We start from the raw sequence: 20,270 nt of genomic DNA, 5'->3' as shown, positions 1-20,270 counted from the left end.
ACTCCCAGGGGGAGCAACAGAGTAGCAGACTCTGCACACCCCTGAGTGCGAGGGCAGCCCTTAGGCAGGCTGCCAAGATGAAGAAGTCCCCTAAGTCCTTCCTCCCTCACCTGGCATGTCTGCACGGAGGGGGCATTGTTTAGCTCAATATTTTGATTAACCTTCTGTAAGGAAACCCAAGTCTCCTAAAGACACACCTAGTCTTTTTTTTCATTTTTAACTGTTAATGCCAAATTCACACTTGATACATTTATGATCTAATCCCTGAACCAGGAAAGGAGCTTGAAAATGTCTGGTAATATGCTGTTGAATAATGCAATGTAGAGAAAGCTATTAGCAAAAAGGATTAATAGTTGGCAGAAACATTTAGGAAGACGTTCAAGAACAACTGGTTGAATTTAATATCCAGCTGCTTTACTGCTGTTAAGGTGGTAAAGCTTATTTTAAATACACTTTAAAGAATTTTAAATGAAAATGAATTCAACATCTAGAAAACCTTTAGAGGCCTGTCTCTGCCCTGTGTGCTTTGCAGATCTCTCTCACACGTTGAGCTTTAAACACTATTCATATTTAATCTAGTGTTTTCTCCTTTGCAAACTTTCTTCCCCTACAATGTTGTAATCCTTTTCTCCCTGTGTGGCTCGCATTTACCGCCGAATACAAGTGTCTTCCCAGTGGTAGCAAGCTGTGATACACAGACAGTGTGTATCCTTCCCCACAGTGCTGTCTGCCTAATGCTGCTAAGATCTAGTCAGCACAATTCAGTGCCAACCAGCTGATACAGAATTGCCACCCTCCCTCTACCCCAGATACTAAACTCTTGCTTTTCCCGCAGGGAGCAACATCAGTGAAGAGCTGCTTTTTCCTTAATCCTAGCAGAATTGGATCAAAATTGGTTATTTGCAGAGATTATAACCCCTAAACCAACTAGCAACACTGATAACATATGTCAGTTTCCTTAAAGTTTACAGGAACATATAATGCAGTTTCTACTAAGCAAAGTACTCTCCCAAACCTCCCTCTATGGAGATGTTATTTTCATAGCAATTGCAAGTTTGACACTAGCTAGTTTTTTTGTTTTGTTTTTAACTCATTTTGATTACAAGGGGAGACCTGAGGAAAGCCAGCATGTTCCTTCACCCATGAAAATTGTAACCATTAGAGTAATAATCTAGGGGATTAGACACGCCTTAATCAGCATGAATGGGAGAAGGCAATACATCCCTTAGTAAGTCACCAGTATAATATCAAATGCAATGACAGATGGTAATCACATTGCTTAATGCAGGACTGGAAGATGCTGATACACTACGGTGTTGAGTGAAATATAAAAACATATTCTATAAATCTCCATACTAGGGCAGTATAACTCTGTGCTGTCCCATAGACAGGGCTTGTGGCAAAACCACAATTTAGACAACAGTTAGTACAAACTTTACTTCTCTGACAAAACAATATTTTAGGCGAGTTCTTCTTTACTGAACTTCCCCTGTTCATTCCAAAACAGCAGAATTAAGTCAGACAGAGATTTCATCTGAGAGGGTGCTTTAATATTCAGTGATGAATATATTCAGAATGGTGGGTCCTGGAAATAATCTACAAATCTTGTTCTCAGAAAGAAACTGACTTTGTGAACTTTTCCTATTTCAAGTTCACTCCCAAGAATTTTAATTTGGTCATAACATTAGCAAAGGAATTACCAGGATGTGTGTGTCTGGAGTTTTCAAGAATGCCACTGTTTACATCTGACAGCAAAAGGACTAGCTATTGATGATAAATAATTTATGTCACTGTTAACCTCCTGCTACCTTATGAGGTTAGTGGTAAATTGCCTTTTCAAAGATTATTTTTTCTTTTTCTTCAAGCAGACAATGGTTTGATATATGCCTGAGAGCCAGTCCCATCTATACTGTTCATCTTGGAAAGAGAAGCAAAATGTTCCCATTGGGGTTACCTCGATGGCCAGTTGAAATTGCTCATGTTCTCGCTGGAGCTGCTCAGCTTCTGAAAGGGAGCTTGCGTTGACTAGGCTGGCATTGAGCATTGATTCCCCATTTCGAATCCAGCCGAGCACCTGCACAGAAAGGATATGTTGAAAGGTTAACTTGATCTGATTGTCCATGCAGTCACAGAGTCTCCTAATGATTCAGCCCACCTGAAGAAATGTATTTTCCTTAACATGGTCTGAGTGCAAGTCAATCGGCAGAAGATAAATCCTTGGATAAGGACTGACTTCATTACATAAATAATATTAATTGTCAAAGAGACAAAAGGTCACACTGTAGAAGTTATTGCTTGAAAAATTATAAGACATTGCAGGAGTATTTAGATGGCAAGAAGTGCCCAGTGTCATCTGAAGCTTTGATTACAAAAGTGAATATTCCTTTGTGTAAATGCCATGGGGCAGGACTGCAAAGGGTAACAGGGCAGAGTTCAAATTAGACAGGCTCTTCCACTGCTTTTTCAAATTCCTGTCCATATTTATGTTTGAAAAGTCACATTTTCACCTTAAAAGCTGCTTTGTTGTACTTACATCTTATTAGCAAATAAAACAGTTCTTAGCAAAGTGTCATAGAGACCAGGAGCATGATTCTGATCTCACATTTAAATGAAATCAGGGTCAGGCCTATTGACTGTAGCTAGCAATGTGAGCGCTCATGCCCTGTACTGTATTTTTTTAACCACCAAGCTTCTGGCACAGGATTAGATGAAAGGGATGGTTTGTCAGGTCCCATGGAAACTCATGGTTTGGATGCTTCTTAGGAACTGTCTTCATATTTGCTGAAACAAAAAATGAGCCTATTTCTACATGAGAGTTTGACTAGTTTTTATCAAAACATCCCTCTCCCCTCAATGTGAACACCAAGAAATTTGGAGGAAGGTTAGGTATGATCTGGATCACAGTCCAAGATCTAGAACTCAGGCTCACCTCTACTGTTGACCATAGCCATGTCTGAACACATTCTTGATAGCAGTATGCCAACAATTCCTTGACCAATGTGGACAAATTCTTCTATAGACAAGGGCCCATGGATTTTATAAACAAGGAACCCCCTTTACTCTATAGCATGGGTTTGTAACAGTTTATCCCTGTCTACACTGCAGGAAACCATATTAGCAAACACAGACTTCAAGGATGCTTCTTGATTACATTGTTTCAAAAAGGAGTGTGTCCTGTCTCCACAGTAACCCTAGTGACAGTGAACTCTTTTAGGCCTGTAGCTATCCCACCCTGAACTGTGATCTCATTGTCATAGTATTCAGCCTTCCAAAAGTTCTCCATTTATCCTTGCTTGTCCTGTTCATTTTAACTTTCTTGTTTGGACTAGCATGGATCAGGTGGGGCACAATGAGGTATTCCTTCAATTTGCACTTAAGAACTGCAGTTCAGGTCCACTTCTGCTTGATTTCAATGTGCATTGTTTCTTCTTACACATTTGCACAGAGTGCAATTTCCATCTTCATTCTCTAATCTTACTCCGATTCTTATTCTGCACTTGTACAGTTTAGCCCCCCGCCTCCTTGCTACGTAAGTATATTTGCACTTATCTAAGAATAATGCAAATATGCTTGATAGTCTCTTGGACATTAATTTTCTCAAGAATGTAAGTGAACAATTCCCCCACCCCAGATCATTATGGGCCCAATCCTGCTACCTTTACTGATGTTGAATAGTATCCTATTCTGCAAGTAATCCCACAGGTTTCAATAAGGGCTTGAATCAAAGCCCACTGAAGTCAGGAAATATCTTTCCATTGGCTTCAATGGTTTTGGATCAGGTTCTTAGACTACTTTTGGAGTAAGGCAGAATTGGGCTGTATATATATGTATGACAGATTTACCAGAACATTTTTTTAAAACAGTAGAAATGCATTCTGCTATTTTAAAACATTTTGTCCAAAAATAATCACTCAAACTGCACAGGTAAGTTCCTGGATAAATTTGCCTACAACTCTTAGTCCTATTTTCTGTTAATGTAGCTGCAAATTATTGCAAGAAATCCAGCCTTATTTGGCAAGTTGTTACATCTAGTTCACAAATTCACAGGAAATCCTTACTGCCCAATCACTTTCACAAATGTAGCTCATGAGCTATACAGCTTTGAAATCCAGTAACTTTGGTTTACCATTCTAGATAGCAATTTATCTTTTCTCCCCCCCTCCTCCACAGTGATTCATTCAAGTGCCTTAAAGGAAACATTTTTTCCCCTCCCTATATCATACATCACCCTCCTCACAGCCATTTGCCTCCCTCTGGGATAAGGAAATTAGTTGTCCCTAGGAGGAAAAAAGGGAACGAGTCTACACATGTAGCTGACCCTAATTTGTAGAAAATAGCATTCTGCTCAAGTCAGCAGTAGGGCAGTCTTGATCTATCAGCTCTCTCTCTTTCATCAGCAGGTGCTACTGTTGCTGTGGAAACACAACAGAGATTCTGAGAAAAAGGAAAGGGATTATCACACAACAATCTTTTTGTCTATGATTTTGTATAATCCCCCAGACCAGTAAGCCCGTGTGTTACAAACTACACTGTACCAAGAGTTGAAACTCTGTCTCTTTTAGGAAGGAATTAACTAAAGGATCACCATGGCTGGACAAGATATGAAGTGACAACAGCATAAACCAGCAAACACTTTCACGTTTTTGCTGAACTCCTGGCTGACCTGGGCCGGTGTGATTTTTTAAAAAAAAGGAGTATTTCTTTTAGAAAAGCAGTAGCTGAGCATAATCATTCTTTTTAAAAAGCCATCAGAATGTCATAGGGAATTTTAGGAAGCAGCCTTCATTTATCAAACCTTTAAGCTGAAATTTTCTAAAATATTAGATTTAGATGCAGAATTATTTTAGGAATTTGTCTCTCTAAATCCCCTCGACAGCTTCAGAAACCTCAGCCTTAAAAGTCAGGTTGACTGTAAACATAGGGCAATGGACTGGGTGACATAATAGGACTTACTTTCTAACATCTGTGGTAATGAGATATCCTCCATGTACTTGATCTCTCTGTGCAACAACCACCTTGACCCAATCAAATCAGTAATTTGCATCTTAAAGCAGAGTTCTGTTCTTCCGTCCTGTCAGTCATGTTACGTTTACACAATGGCTCTGAAAAAACCTACTTTAAAAAAATGGCAAATGCCTGACCTAGCCCAATAAACACTGGAAATTTAAGTGGTACAGCTGTCACTCTGCCCTTCATCTGTCTGAAAGCAGGTGAACACACATACTATATGTGCTGCAACTAAAAATGGTTAGCGGGGTTAGGCATGGCATTTCAGCCTTGATTCTTCATTTCCTGGAGTCTGTTGGCTTCATTCAGAGCTCTCTCATGTGACACTTTTACCAAAATTTTTGGTTAAATTTTCTTCTCATGAAACTGAGGTACTAACAATATTGATGAAAGCCAGGTAGAGTACCTACATGGCTTAGGGCAGGCTCTTCCACTCAGCTATTCTGTGAACATGAGTCTGTTCTGATTGGTCAGGTAAGTCAAAAGGCATGATTTCTGCTCCCTAATTAGAAGAATGCACAAGTACTTAAAGTGCAAATATTCATGAATGTAAATCAGTAAAACTCAAACACTTGTGAAAACCATTTGCATGAGCAAAATGGATTTGTTAAAAATTGCAAGTTGAATATTCACAGATGTTTTGCAGTATTCACTGACATCTAGTAGTAACACACTATGCTACTCTACCATCTAGTAGCAACACTAGTCTGCACTCTACTTTCCACTGATATCTGTGTAAGGAAGATTTGGGAAGCAGCAGGAGGAGACAGAAAGGTCAATTGTATACTGCACATTCTAATCATCCTCAGATCTGTGGATCCTATGATTCTCCTTAATTTCAGTGGAAACTAAAACTTTATGCAGCTCTGAAAATGTACTATCTAGTCTTCAGAGATACAAAGCTAGATCCTGATCCTGCAAATGTTTACAAGTCATGTTGTTAAAGAGAAGCGTGTATGTAAATGTTTGCAGGATCAAAGCACAAGTGCTTTAACTTAGTGCCTCACTGATCCTCTCAGCTTCCCTCCTGTTGTTAGTATTTTAACATACTTTTTTGCTGTGTCCCATTTGTTTAAAAACAATAACAGCCATTGCCCCCATGGTCTAGAGTGTCTATATTTAGCACACCTGATCAATACCAGCTAAATTAATTGCCTAAGTCTAAATGCCAACTACTTTGAAATCAATATTTTTTCTGCTTCACCAACTTCTCACAAATACAATTGTCTTTTATGTTGCCCAAGTTAACAAAACAACTGAAATAAACAACTCAGTAATAATGATTACGAGAAATTATTCTAAGCGTCTAAGTCAGACTATAAATCAGAGCTCACTTTATATGCACTATAGCTTGTTGGAAGTTTACCAGCAATGTAAAACCTTCCATCCTGTACTCACTGCCTTCATTTTTCAATTCAGATTTGTGTATCCTTATATTTCCAGTCAGAAAGCTTCAACAACAATTTCTGAGTTTGTAAGTAATGTAAAGAGTAGCCTTGTCATCACCACTCCTAATTGTGATGCTGAATAATTTTTGATGTACTGTAACATTTGCAGTAGTTATTACAGCTAAGAAGGGAAATCACATCTGATGACTCAGGGTTCCAGGTGATTAGAAAGTTAGGAAGGACATTTTTATCCCTATGTACACTGTTGTATGATCAACAGCCTAGCTTTGGTTGGGGGAAAGGGCAGGGCTTAGCCTTTCTTTGAAGCACCAGGTACGGATTGCTGCAGGCAGGATATGAGAACTGATGGTCTGAACAGGTATGACAAATCCTTTGTTTTGAAGCCTGTGCAGTAATTATGTAAATTTCTAATCTAGAGTTAATCATCTTCACCTAAGCATCCTCATTTTTCTCCTTTCTGAAGCTTTGTACAAGTACTCTTTTGTGAAGTTGTTTGTAAGCAAAACTTGCACACAGGATAATTGTGTTAATTAGTATCAAAAAGAAGAAGATTTAAGCTACAAAAATGCTACAGTAATCTTCTAGTGGGTAATTTACAACATGAGTAGTAGAGATTAACCTTGCTATTTGGTGTATCACTAAAGTCTCGTTTAGCATAGCCCACCTTTTCTCATTTCCTTTCCTCCATGAATACTCATATTGTGTACAGACACACATTAGACTCTATCGCATGCCTGTTCCAGCTGCAGGACCAAAAGGAAAGTGAGGCTCAGTCAAATGCCCTCGGTCTGGTTTTCTTTATCCCATTTGTACCAACATGCCAGTTAACTGCAAGCTGCAGGCACTCTTGGATCAAAGGGCCGCAACATTCAAACCAGAACTTTGATGGCATCTGCTTTTCTCTGTGACTGCTTCATTTGCTCCTTCCTTTAAATGCTCAGCATCTCCTGGTCCTTCTTTTAGGGCCTTTTCCCCAGTGCCACCTTCTACCTCCTCTGGCAGGCCTGGTACCTCTCAGCTTCTCTTCTCTACTATCTCTTTCATTTCCCTGCAGTTTATCAGCTTCTCGTGATCCAACTCCATCACCCAGTCCACCTGATTTCACCAAGACTTCACAATCTACCATCCATAATGGCTGCAGAAGCGATAGCATAGTATAAACTCTTCTTTAACAGGGTGCAAGAGACATTCCCTTCACCCCATGGTGGTTCAGCTCAGCTGGAGTTTCTAGGACTGCCAGTGGTGCTAGGATCTCCTGGTCCATGTACTCCAGGAGCTAACTGTACTCAGGAGTGCAAGGCAGGGAAAGGCTCCTTGTATCCTTCCCCCAAGGCCCAGTGAGCAACCGTGCAGGTAGCCACAAACATACTCCATAATGTTTGCTGAGAACTCTGATGGCACAAACATATTCACAAATGCTCAGCATTGCTTATAGAAATGTACAGTTCTCAGCTGTCTAAACTTTTTTTACAAGTAATTTTTCCACCACGAATCTTTATTTTTTGTGTACATCTAGCAAGCAGAGCTTTTATTTGCATATCCAATGCTTCCTTGAGTACCCACCACAGCCAGGGCAAAAACCAATCACAAAGAGCCTTTTTCTCTGTGCATGTGAGTTGGAATTAGGACTGGGAAATGTTTGGAGGTGAACATTTACATATGTTTAATCTGGTTTACAAGACCTGTTCACAAATTGACTCAGACGTACATGGTACTTAATATTCTTTTAATTAAAATTTTGTATAGATGCTTCTAATATAGCCCCAAGACAATTCTCTGATCACTCTCCTATATTAATAGACTCGCTATTATCTGGGAATGTGCAGACAGGCTAACACTGAGAGATGGTCTTTAAACAGACATTTCCTACAAATTGCAGATTTTATCAATTTTGTTGAAGTGGAGATTAAATATTTCTGGAGTTAAATAACCCCCCTAAAAAGCAACAGAGAGTCCTGTGGCCACTTCGTCGGATGCAGGCATTCACCCACGAAAGCTTATGCTCCAATACATCTGTTAGTCTTAAAGGTGCCACGGGACTCTCTGTTGGTTTTTACAGATCCAGACTAACACGGCTACCCCTCTGATACATAACCCCCCTACGTCTCTCCAAAAAGGCCCAATCATTTTGCTTATGACTGAAAAGCAGTAACAGTGGAACCCTCTTAGAGCAAAGCCATCTCTCCCCTGCAGAATGATTTCACTGTAAGCGGAAGTTTCACTATAATTGTAATTACAATGCACTGAAACAATTATCGACTTCTGTTCCAATTGGCTATAAGCAGAGTTTCACTGTTTCTGTGTCCCACTGTAAATAAACGCGAAGGCCAAATTCTCCTCAGACTTCCAACTTGAAACTCCACCAATGAGGAAAGAAATTAATGTACAAGAATCTTTATTTTGCAGGTGATTCTCTTGCAGGTGATCTGAGGAGTTTCTTTCAGTATACCAGGGAAGCATCTGCCAGTCTTCAGCAAGGACACCTCCTGATAGTTATAGCCCAGCTCAAGTCTCTTCAGGTTTCCAGAGGCCTTTTTCTTCTATTAAACTGAAAAAAGTCAAGACCAGTTGCTTCATGTAGTCCTTTGGGTTACATTCAACTGGGATCAAATCTGAAGTGGACACCAAAGCTGGTGGTTTACAAGGCACACAAGAGGAAAGAATTAAACAGCAAAATGAGCTGGAGAGACAGGAACAGTGGGGCAGTGAGGGGAGATTGGGTACATTGGGTACTAAGAAAAGTAAAGTCTTACACCTAGGGAAAGGAAATAAATGCACAAATATAAAAACGGGGAACAGGAATGGAAAGCCAAACAGCTGCCAGCATTGCATTAAAGGGAATTTCTTTTAATCTTATCTCCTTAATACTATCCTGCTATTACTTCTGCATAAGCCTTCCACGTTCTATGGTTACAACAGGAAAGGGGGGGCGGGGGGAGAGGGGACACATCCTTGAGAGGCTCTCTTCCTTAATATGAAAGATTTTGTGAACCAGTGATCTATATTATTTCCATTCTGTTTCAGGTCACAGAGCATCACACTTTGAGATGTTCCACTTAAATGGCTCCAAACATGTATCCTCTTGGCATTCAAACCTGTGAAGCACGTGATTTAATGCAGAAACCTTTCCTAAATGAGACTTAAATAGATACAGACAGGAAAAAGACTTTGGATTTACATGAGCCATTATGTTAAAATGCAAACATATGTACGTGTTCCAGAACTTAGCCTAGTCTGCTGTTTCAGCACAATTTTACCAGAGCTACAGTAGGTGTCTGCGGCAACCAAATCTCAATTGACTCTCAAGAGCAAGTGCAATTTGGTAATGAGATGGAGACCATTCATTGTCTCAAGTGCTCTAAAAAGTGAAGGAAATTTGGACCAGACCAGCAATGAACAACAAGCCAAAATCAATATATTTTCCAATTTCACTAAGTGGTTGTGACTATTACTCATCCCCCGGGAAACCAAATACAGCCACCTTATGATAGGGCACAGATATATTTTAATTTGGCTCTTTTCAGGGGAAACTAGCTACAGTAATTGATAGGTTAATAAGGAATAGATTTTTCATTATTCAGCTGAACAAATACAATGATTCTTAGCCAAAGGCTTGCTGAAAGGTCACAGAGTAATGAAGGCTTTGATGGTTCAAATACTGTTAAGGAAACACTAATTCAAGACAGCTATTTGTGTTCCTCTTGCAGAAGTTAGACAGTTCAGTCCTATCACTTAGATTTTTAGATGTTTGGTTTGTAGAATATTCTAAGGCACAAGCCTGTGAATGAAATTAACCAATCCTTGCTTCTGAGACCCACAGCTTTAGTTATCCAGAGTGCAGCCATCACTTTATTTCTCTAAAAACTAATGTTGTAATAACGGGCCTAACCCAACCCCTTTTAATGTCAAGTGAAAGACTCACATTTACTTTACTGGGACTTGGATTGGGCCCAATAATAATAACATGTATTTCTAGAGTTTCTGTTGGGTGTGGTACTCTAGGTTCTAAACCAGTGCTGCTGTGCGCTATTAAATAGCCACCAGGTTTCATTTCAGAATTGGCTACATTGCAGTGAGTGAGATGCTTGTTGTAAATATAGTGTGTGAAATATTTTGGGTCCCTATAGAAAGAAACGCACTTTATAGACAAAGATATTATTAATAAAATAGAGCCTTCCATTCAGAAGGGTTCCAAAGCACTTTATAAACTCCACACACTTCATACTGCCACTGGAATGCCAGGTGACTATATTCTCAAAATTAAAAACTAGGAGACTTTTCTGTTTACATTTTTTAAGCTTGTGAACGACTCATACAAAAGTGCACTTTTTTTTAAACATGCACTAATGTCGCAACTGCCCGCTTCTGACTCAGTAGCCCCAAGTACATATTTCTCAGAGTGAAGGATTTTTGCCAGTAATGTAATGTTCTGAATCAGTTTCTCATGAAACATTGAACAAGTTAACATTCACTTTGTGCAAAAGAACAGCTTTGATAGAGTCTGTGCTCATTTGACTTTTCTCTGCACTCCGAACATTGAACACTTGTTCCACTGAACTCTTTTTTCTTGGTAAACACAGAGCATCTTTTACTCCCTAAAGTAATGTCATGAACAAACATTTGTAATTATTAAAAAAATAAACACCAAACATTTTCATTGATGAAATGGAAAACTGGGATATTTCAAGTGACCAGAAAGACATTCCCAGGGCATCCTATGAAAAAGCCAGACTGCCCCATTAAACTAGGACATATAGTCATGTCACTGAAATGCAGCCGCCTCTGGAGTGAAAAACTGCAGCTGTGCAGCAGCATGCAACCGTCTAGGACAGCAAGTGAGGAAATATTATACATCCAAATGAAGCTACTGGGAAATGTAGGTAGGCAAAACACAACTGACTGAGCTTTAATGTAATTGGGAATAGCAGACTAACACCCTAAAATTGTGAGATCCTAGGTTAAAGACTACAAATAGTCAGGGTTCTACATCTTAACCAAAGATGATAAACTTGGTTGAGCTCCCCACAGATCAGTAATAATGCAAAAAATTAAGTAAGGAGGCCAAACTAGAGTGGTGTTAGCTTTAGACCTGGGCATTGAGATATCCACTAATGAGACCAATGATCCACAATGCTTTCAGTTTGTACCCCAAATCCTTATATTCCCAGAGCACATTCTGTTCTGAAGAACACCCCAATCTAGAAACTATGGGGTCAGTTCTGCATGGACGGTGAACGTAACTCCCATAAATATTCATGGGGTCTTGCACATGCACAGAACATGGAACAGACTCCTCAGTTACTTGTAAAGGGTCATTTTAGAACCCGTGAATAGATCAAGTACTGCTAAAGAAAAGGATTAACACTCCATACACGTAAAGGGAGGCAATTTGACAGAAATGGTCTTAACAGCCTGCACGTACTGTAATTGCTTTCAAGACACGTTTAAGCCACCACAAAATGGTTTAATGGCTGTGGTAGAAAGCCTGACCTGCTTGACCTCAGCCTGTAGGTGCCGGAGCTGTAGGCACTGCTCTAGCCGTTTGTGAGTCTGATCGGCGTTAAGCTCTAGCTCATGCTGTTTCTCATGAAGGAACTCCAGCAGCTCTTGCACTTGTGTCGCAAGATCAATGTCCTTTTCGCAGATTAGTTCAATGCCTACAACAAAATGACATACAGAGAGAGAGAGAGAGACAATTTCATTTATTTGCAATTCCTTTTGCAGCACAATTCTGCCACCCGTCACATTGATTTGAATCTCTCTTGATTCTTGGTAAACTCTCACACAAACAACATATGGTTTACCCTGATGCACATGTTTGTTGAATCCTATGACTGTATTGTCCTGTCTATCACTGTGTGTATCAATAAAATGACATTTCTGTGTTGATTGCTCCTTGTTTTGCTCATCTGAAACTGTCCATACGGAAATGATTTGACTACAGCTTTGGTGATGTGGAACTGGGAATTTTAAAAAATACTTTATGAATTTTAACAAATCAAAGACTAAAATACTCCCCCAGCATTATGTTATTTCATTAATCAGTATCTTATAAACACATTCTTTCTTTGAAGAAAGAAAGAAAGAAAGACTCCTGTCCTCAATTTAGGATGGTAGTTGGGGGCCCACAATGTGGAGTGTGCCTAAAGTCTGTCTAGGTTCTTAGGGGACCATTAACACTCTTTTAATTTATACTGTCCTTTAGGTTGTTCTCAATTATGCCATGTGTCAAATCATTCCCAAACCAGGTCTAGAACTGGAGGCCTGAAAAAGTGGCTTAGTGCCCCCTTCCCCAATCCCTCAAAGTCCAGCATTGAATATGCTCCACTGGACCAGAGGATCTGGCTCACTGTGTAACTGTCCGAAGAAAAACAATGCAGAGCAGTATACTGTCCTCTTTGATTTGCAATTTCACCAGTGTAACTGACAGACTTTGGCCAGAGTCTTTATTTGACATTCCACACTACTGTAATCCATGTAATCATAAATCAGTAAGGCCTGATCCGTCTCCCATTGAAGTTATTTAGAATGTTGTTATTGGCTTCAACAGTAGCAGGATCCTAATAATTATAATAATCAGATTCAAGTAAGTGTGAGAAAACACTGCACTGTTCTCCAAAGCCATTTGATTATATAAAATAAAACAAGATTAAAAAAAGGACACCTCCCCTTCCCCCGCGCGACTGAAAGCTGTTGTACAGGAAGCAAGGAAATTATGTTTCGAGGCATTTAATGTGAAGCACCTTTTCTATGTCCCAGTGGTCCATGACTTTTACCTTCTGTCACAGTGATATCAGCAGAGGACAGAATTAGAAACCAAATCAACCCTGCGTCAACCCTACCTCTTCCAGTTTCTGGTTTTATCATGAAAGCCACATCGGCGTGAAACTGATTGGCTGATTCTCTTTCCCAGCCAAAACAAAACAGCTTTTTCATTACCAAATAAGGTGGAATGGCTCCAGGCTTCACATTTAGGGTCTGGAAATTTAATTTATGCTCCCATTCTTGGGAGTGAAGTTCCTTCTAACTGCCAGACACCATGCACATTTGTTATAATTAGCCTGCATATGGTACTGTGTCCTTAGGACATCGCTGGTGTTTTGTATGCTTGACTTCACCATGCCTATTTGATATTAAACACACAGTTTTCCATCATGCACACTCGACTGATGTAGTTTTGACTGTGGTAACTCATCAGCAGCAACCAGTAAACTGCCTAGGATGTTATCCAAGGGCAGACTGCTCTCCCAGTGATGAATGATTTGCCCTTTCTTGCTTGCCACACGTCACACAGATTTATGCCACATTGCCAGCATATGCAATGAGAGAGCTCGTTCTTCTCAAAGGTGGATTTGTAAAATAGAAAGCATTTTTACATTGTATTTTTGGAATAATTTCACACACAAAAGTCCTCACCCGGAGGTTTATGATATGTAAGCACAACTGTTTTTTCAATAAACTGAACGCAGTTTCAGTTTTCTTCAATCATCTCGTTACTGAAGGGGATTTCAACAGACTGGTATTGAGTGGAGCATGCTCTTAAACAGATTTATTAAAAAGAGTAGCCACAAGTACAACAACATAAATACACCACAGCTCTCAGTTATAGTGGCATAAATCTAGAGAAACAGCACTGGAGTGACTGGATTTACTCTGAATTTATGCTGGTGTAATTGAGAGCATAATTTAGTGCATTGTACAATCTATCTACCTACCTACCTACCTATCTTTTCTTTTATCCTTTGGATAACTACAGACCTTTTAAATTATACACATTCATATAAGGCCTGATCCAAAATACAGTGAAGTCAATGAAAAGACTACCATTTACTTCAACAGGATTTGGATCAGGCCTATATTACACACATTCTGCCTATGTTTTAACCAATTAGGATATTATAAAAAGCCTAATTTGCCAAAATAAGATGAAATCTGAAAAAAAATCCACCCACATAGTTCGTTGATAATTTTAAGAAAAGGCCATTCTGTTTGCATGGATGCCAGAAGTCAAATTTCTGACTTGAATTCTAATTTTTAAATAAGTAGTTATGCCAGCTAGCACAACTACTGCCCAAATTCTATTAGTGGTAGCAACATAACCAGGTCTTAACCAAATCACTGAATAACCTTAAATGTATTAAAAACATTTTGTGACAAAATACGTGCTAAACTTTACAGATGAAATGCATTTATGTAAATTGAAAATAGCTTCCATTAAACACTAAAATCAAGGAAAAAATAAATACATTTGCTGACTTATAATTACACAAAATGTGTTTTGTGTAATATTGAGCTGTAGCTTATAGAGAAAGATATCATGAGACTTCAATTTCAAAACCTCTTAAGTTTGAATTTGCCAGATAATAAAATCACTGAACAGATTGAATAGAAATTTCTTTGTATAATAAGAATCACTCCCACACTCAGAGGGACTTATTCCTGTGCTGATTTAGAACCCAGTTCAGGAATGCATCCTAGTTCAAGAAAGCACTTCAGCACATACTTAACACTAAGCATGTGCTTAAGGCACACTGAAGCAAATGGTTAAATAATTAAAGTTAAGTACTCGTTTAAGTGCTTTTCTGAATAGGAATGGATCTAAGCATGTGCTTAACTGGAGTTAAACCAAGGCTTTTACAGTCCAAGCACTCCCACTGGGGTAGATCCTTAGCTGGTGGTGTAAATTGTTATGGCTCTATTGGCTACATCAGCTGAGAATCAGCTCCAATGACTTCAGTAGGATTGCTAGGGTGTAAATCAGCACAGAAATGGGATTTATGGGCTAAATTAAGTCTTGGTTGAACTCCACTGATTTCACTTGGAGTCACATCAAGGATGAACGGACAGTATCTTACAGAAAAAAAGAGAGTGATATCTTAAAGTCGGATTGCTGCACGATTACTATCAGGGGATAACATCTTGCACCACATATGTTCCCATTGCCTTCAGTAGGGCTATTTGCAGTGTGAGATACTATTCATTATGAGTACGGGATCATAATCTGGCCCTCACAGAGCTGTGTTGCAACCAGTGTGACTTTGTTTTTTTACTGAACAATTAGAAGCATTCTTCAGAAAGATTAAACAAAGTCAGCCTTCGTGTCCCTGCAACATCCATTTCCTAAACCAGAAATGAAATCACAACCTGAAATTAAACAAAATAGATTTCTATTTCCTTTATAATGAATGTGGTTGCTACGGTGACGCAGGTGAATGGCACTAGACTGACAGCCCTGAATACTACAGGCTTCTTTCTATTTGTGCACATAACAGGTATGAGATGGGTAGCAACAGTGCAGACTTCCACAAAATTGCCTTATCAATGTGCTACCAGTCCTGACCTAGACAAATCACTTCTAAGGCACAAGTAGTTCAGTCTCCAGGATGGCTCATTCACTCCTTGACTGATCGCCTACAATGGTGCTAATTAGTGCCAGCTGTGACAGTGCAATATTGACACCTGTCTGCTGGGAACTCAACTGGGAACCCAAATAAGTGTATCCAGGCAATTACTCAGTTATCAGATGGTAACAGCTTTTGGTCATGAGTGACTTAGGTTATAATTGAAGTGACTAATACATACACAAATGAAGTACATGAATGTGTGGTGAATGGAATTATATCAGAGATGATATAGTTTGGTTTGAGGGCTGTAATACTTTGGGGTAATTCTTGTTATTGGTGTCAGGAATCAGGGCCTACAGCAGAGGTTTTCTCCAGGCAGTCTCATCAGTACAGCGGGCCTGCAGCAAGCTGCCTGTCTGGCCACACCACCTGACTGGTTGAAAGGGAAAGCAGGCCAGCTCTTAACCTAGTGGCAGCAGCAGCTCGCTGGCTGCTCAATGCTCATGCCTGCCATTGTGCCTGCTTTTCAATGCTCCTGCATTGCACCCAGCCTCGTCTCTGCCCTGCCCCCGCCTTGAAGCCCTCCTTGCCTGTTACCTTGCTTGCTCTGATTCCTAAGTTTTGGCTTGACCTGTAGCTTTGACTTCTGACTCCAGCTCGACCCTTGGCTCTGGTATCCAGTCCCTGCCCTCCAGTTTGACCCTTGTCTCTGGCTTCTGAACAGTGACTCCGGCTTGACCCTGGGCTCTAGCTTCCAACTACTGACGACCATTATGCCTGACACCCACTCTGACCACTAGGGTAGACCACCCTTGTCCTGGTCAGGTGACAACTGGGCTTGGTGTGAAGGTGGTTGAATGCTATTTAGTGGCCTCAGATATACAGAAGGTCACACTAACTAGATGTTCTGGAGGGGGTGTGGGGGTTGGCCTTAAATGCCATAATTTGAACCCTGCGCCAAGATTTTCCAAAAGTGACTAGTGATCTTTGTCCAAATTAAGACATCTTAAAGGGCCTGATTTTCAGAGGGTAAATGCACAGAAACTTGTGAAAATCAGACCCCTTTAAGGTGTCTCAAATTGGGCACCCAAAAATATCACTAGTCATTTTGGAAAATCTTGGCCCTTGTGTTAAGCTTTAATTTCTTTCAGAGATGTCATCTCACCTCAACGGCAGAGTTATAATCAAAATGGAAAAATGGAATGAAGACCAATGCATGTGAATTAACAATTGTAGCTTACTAACAGCTCTTGTCCTTTCGGTAACACAAATATACAAGTAGTATTCTCTAAACATATAACTCTTTCCTGAAGGACATGCATTGTTAATGGAGCCTAAAGACAATTTAGATGAGCTACAAAATCACTGAGAATACAACATGACTTTTAGAGAGCTCGTATGAACTTATAAAAATGAAAACCTTGTTGAAAACAAATATTCTTATAGTGAAATCAGGTTAATCGAGGCCTGGTTTAGCCATGTGTGTCAGAGTAGAGCTTTGGTAAGAAGCAAGTTGTTACCAGTCCCATTAAGAGTACATTTGCCTGACAGACTTGTTAGCCTAAAGATCTCTGAGCCAAATAAAAAATTATCGTCAAAACTGTAAACGCTTAGTTTGTGGCTTCATTATCTAAACTTTCAGCTAAGTTCTTATTGCAGCACTAGTGATCATGTTCAATAAGAGGCAGTGATAACTGTTGATTTTCAAAAAGTCCCATACTGAGTTTGCAGCTCCGTCAGTAAGAACAATCAGCTTTTGACTGGTAAACTGAACAAACTTGATGTAGAATTCAGTGAGAGGAAACAAAATTCAATGCAATTTTTATTGAGTATAACTGTCCTTTATTGAAATAAGAAACAGTTGTCTCCAAAGAGCAATTACTGTCCCTTACTTTGCCATCCTCCCAATATTCTGCATTCCCTGCAAAACAGGTATGAAAAGAATTTTCAACTAACCCCTATTATTCTGGATCCTCAAGAGGTTGTGGTTCTTTGGCTTTGGAAGCAAATGATTTTTCTTAGATACACATGGACCTCACACTGGGAGACCGAGGTAATATTTTAAAAATATTTTAAAGATCTCATCCATTTAATCTCTGATCCATTGTTTGTAATCCAGAGAAGTTGTTTCTACTCTCCTGCAGGTTGGGAGTTCCAAACAAACACAGTGAGTTTTTCCCAGACCAATCCACTAGGCTCCTGTCTGTGCTCTGCTCTGGATCACACCTCCCATGCCTTCTACTCCCGCCTGTGCTCTGCTCCACATCCTGTACCTCCCAGGCCATAGTCCTCTGATATTTCCGTGAAGAAAAAAAAGTTGCATTTTACTGATTTACTTTGGGCAATTTTACCACATCACCAAGCCAAGGACTAATAGGCAAAGCACAGGGCCAGCCATACTGTGAGTAGATGCTGTGCAAGCTTCCACATATGGTTCACCCAATGCACCTGGTTTCCTATCTTGCAACATTCTCTCTTAGTTGCTGCTGAGCTTCTGTTAACCGGAGCCCGCCGAATGATGCTGACTATTGCGAAAATGTATCTTGGGGCGAAATGTTTACAAGAGAATGGGAGGAGACCAAGAAAATCAGTTTTATTTGTATCCTGAGCAGTCCTTCTTATCTTAATTAAAGGGGGTGGGGGAATTGCTCTGTGTACCTTTCAAGGCATGTGAGAAGACTTAAGCATCTTACAAATAATTATCGCCTCTGGGACAGTAGGCAGAGATTAATCTGAATGATTATTTTCCCCAGGTGAGAATGCAAAAATCAGGATTTTACAGTACTCACTGGAAACTTGAACCTTTTGCTGAGACGCAGGGTATAAGATACAAAGCAACTTCTCTACTAATATGCTTCAAGACTGCCATTTAGGAGCACACGCCAGGGAGGTTTTTACAACCAAGTGCTTATCTTAACTTCCAAGTGGACATTGCAAGTAAAATTCCAACAACTTATGCCCTGTTCATACTGAAAACAACGTACATTCCAATACTTCTTTGAAGGAAGACTATCCACAGTTACCTGACTAGGACTCTGTTCACAGATGATGTGTTTTCTTTTGTATTTTTGTAAATGGATGATTATTAAGCAAATTGTCCTGCTCACCTGAAGCCTGGACTTCCATGATGTACTGGTGTAAATCTTGCCCTTGCTGGATAACCTCAAAGGTCATGTTGTTCATGGCCAGTTTTCGTTCGGTGTGGCGCTGCAAGCGCTGCTCAGCCAGAGTGAGGTCCTCGGTATTGAAATCATTCATTTGTCTCAGCAAATCTTCATTCCAGGCATCTAACTCTGCTGTTACCTTCAAAGGAAAAAAGCCACATATTGTATGCACTGGAAGCCAACAAAAGATTACTTCAAAACAGCATTTGGATCATCATAATACTCCACACTTAGGGTCTGATTCTAAGCCCCTTGAAATCAAGGGGAGTCTTCCTGTTGACTTCCATGGGTTTGGAACAGGTCCTTGCATGGCACTTTTCTTCTGTGGATCTCAAAGCTTTGACAAAGGTGGGTGAGTACTGTTACACCATTTACAGGCTGGGAAAATACAGCACAGAAGTGGCTTGTTCAACATCACAGCAAGTCAGTAGCAGAGTTGGTAGAGAACCACAGTTCTCAGCTCTAACCTCTACACCAATATCTAGCAGTAATTTGCAGAGGTTGGCTAACTTTGCTTCCTTTGTTACGTGTTCTCTGTTTCTTCATTATAACAATTGGCCTGATTAATCTAACAGTCCCATTATTATTATTTTTACTGTGTTATCGCCCAATAGTACCCAGACAGTAAACGGGTCCAGTAGCATTAGCCTCTGTAGAATCACACTTGAAACTAGATACAAACAGGTGGAAATGAAGCAATAGGAGGAAATGAAGAACAGGGGACAAAGGTAACGATAACCAAATCTTGCTGTTAAGTTAGACATCTAAATCCATATTTAGGCACCAACGTGAAAGATGCCCAATTTTCATAGATGCTGAGCCCCAGTTCTCACTGAAATCAATGGGATTTGTGGTTTCCTAAATATATATTTAGGTGCTTAACTTTAGAAACCCACTTTTGAAAATTTTGGCGTCTTATCCCACGGTCACAAAGCAAACCAAGGGCACAGAACCAAGGATTTCTGGCTCCAAATCCTTTACATGTTGTTTTGGATGGGAATTTAAAAGACACAGTTTTAAATTCAAAATGAGAACACAAGCCCATAAACCTTTTTTAGACTCTTCTTTGAAACAAGCGGAAACACAGATTTGTTCACCCCGAACAATCTGTGACCATTTTACAAACCTGGGACTGAAGTCGCAGGGTGAAAGGCAGAGCATAGGAGATCCTGAGGGCTTTCCATTTTTATTCTGATTATTCCTATGTCCATTCCACTCAATTAACTTTAAATAATAACTATCTCTGTTTACAGTCCCTTTGGTGCCCTTCCTGATTCCAGTGGCCTATGATTCACTCACACTTCTCAGTTAATTGGAGTCTCTGGAATGTGGTGGCTTATTGGCAG

General features: G+C 39.9%; 1 protein-coding gene across 1 annotated transcript in view; it reads right to left on the bottom strand.

The window, feature by feature from the left end:
- Window positions 1-20,270, bottom strand: part of KALRN (kalirin RhoGEF kinase) — a 716,112-nt gene that overhangs the window by 228,809 nt on the left and 467,033 nt on the right. The window contains exons 14-16 of the mRNA XM_026647403.1: window positions 18,868-19,063; window positions 11,907-12,073; window positions 1,955-2,074 (exon numbers count right to left, since the gene is read on the bottom strand). Of these exons, the coding sequence (XP_026503188.1) occupies window positions 1,955-2,074; window positions 11,907-12,073; window positions 18,868-19,063 (483 nt within the window). The remainder of the gene's footprint in view (window positions 1-1,954; window positions 2,075-11,906; window positions 12,074-18,867; window positions 19,064-20,270) is intronic.

This window comes from Terrapene carolina, unplaced genomic scaffold (assembly GCF_002925995.2).
Source record: "Terrapene carolina triunguis isolate 2854851 unplaced genomic scaffold, T_m_triunguis-2.0 Scaffold62, whole genome shotgun sequence".
Lineage (NCBI taxonomy): Eukaryota > Metazoa > Chordata > Testudines > Emydidae > Terrapene > Terrapene triunguis.
Note: the sequence above shows the minus strand (reverse complement) of the source record. Positions and strands in the feature narration are given on the sequence as shown.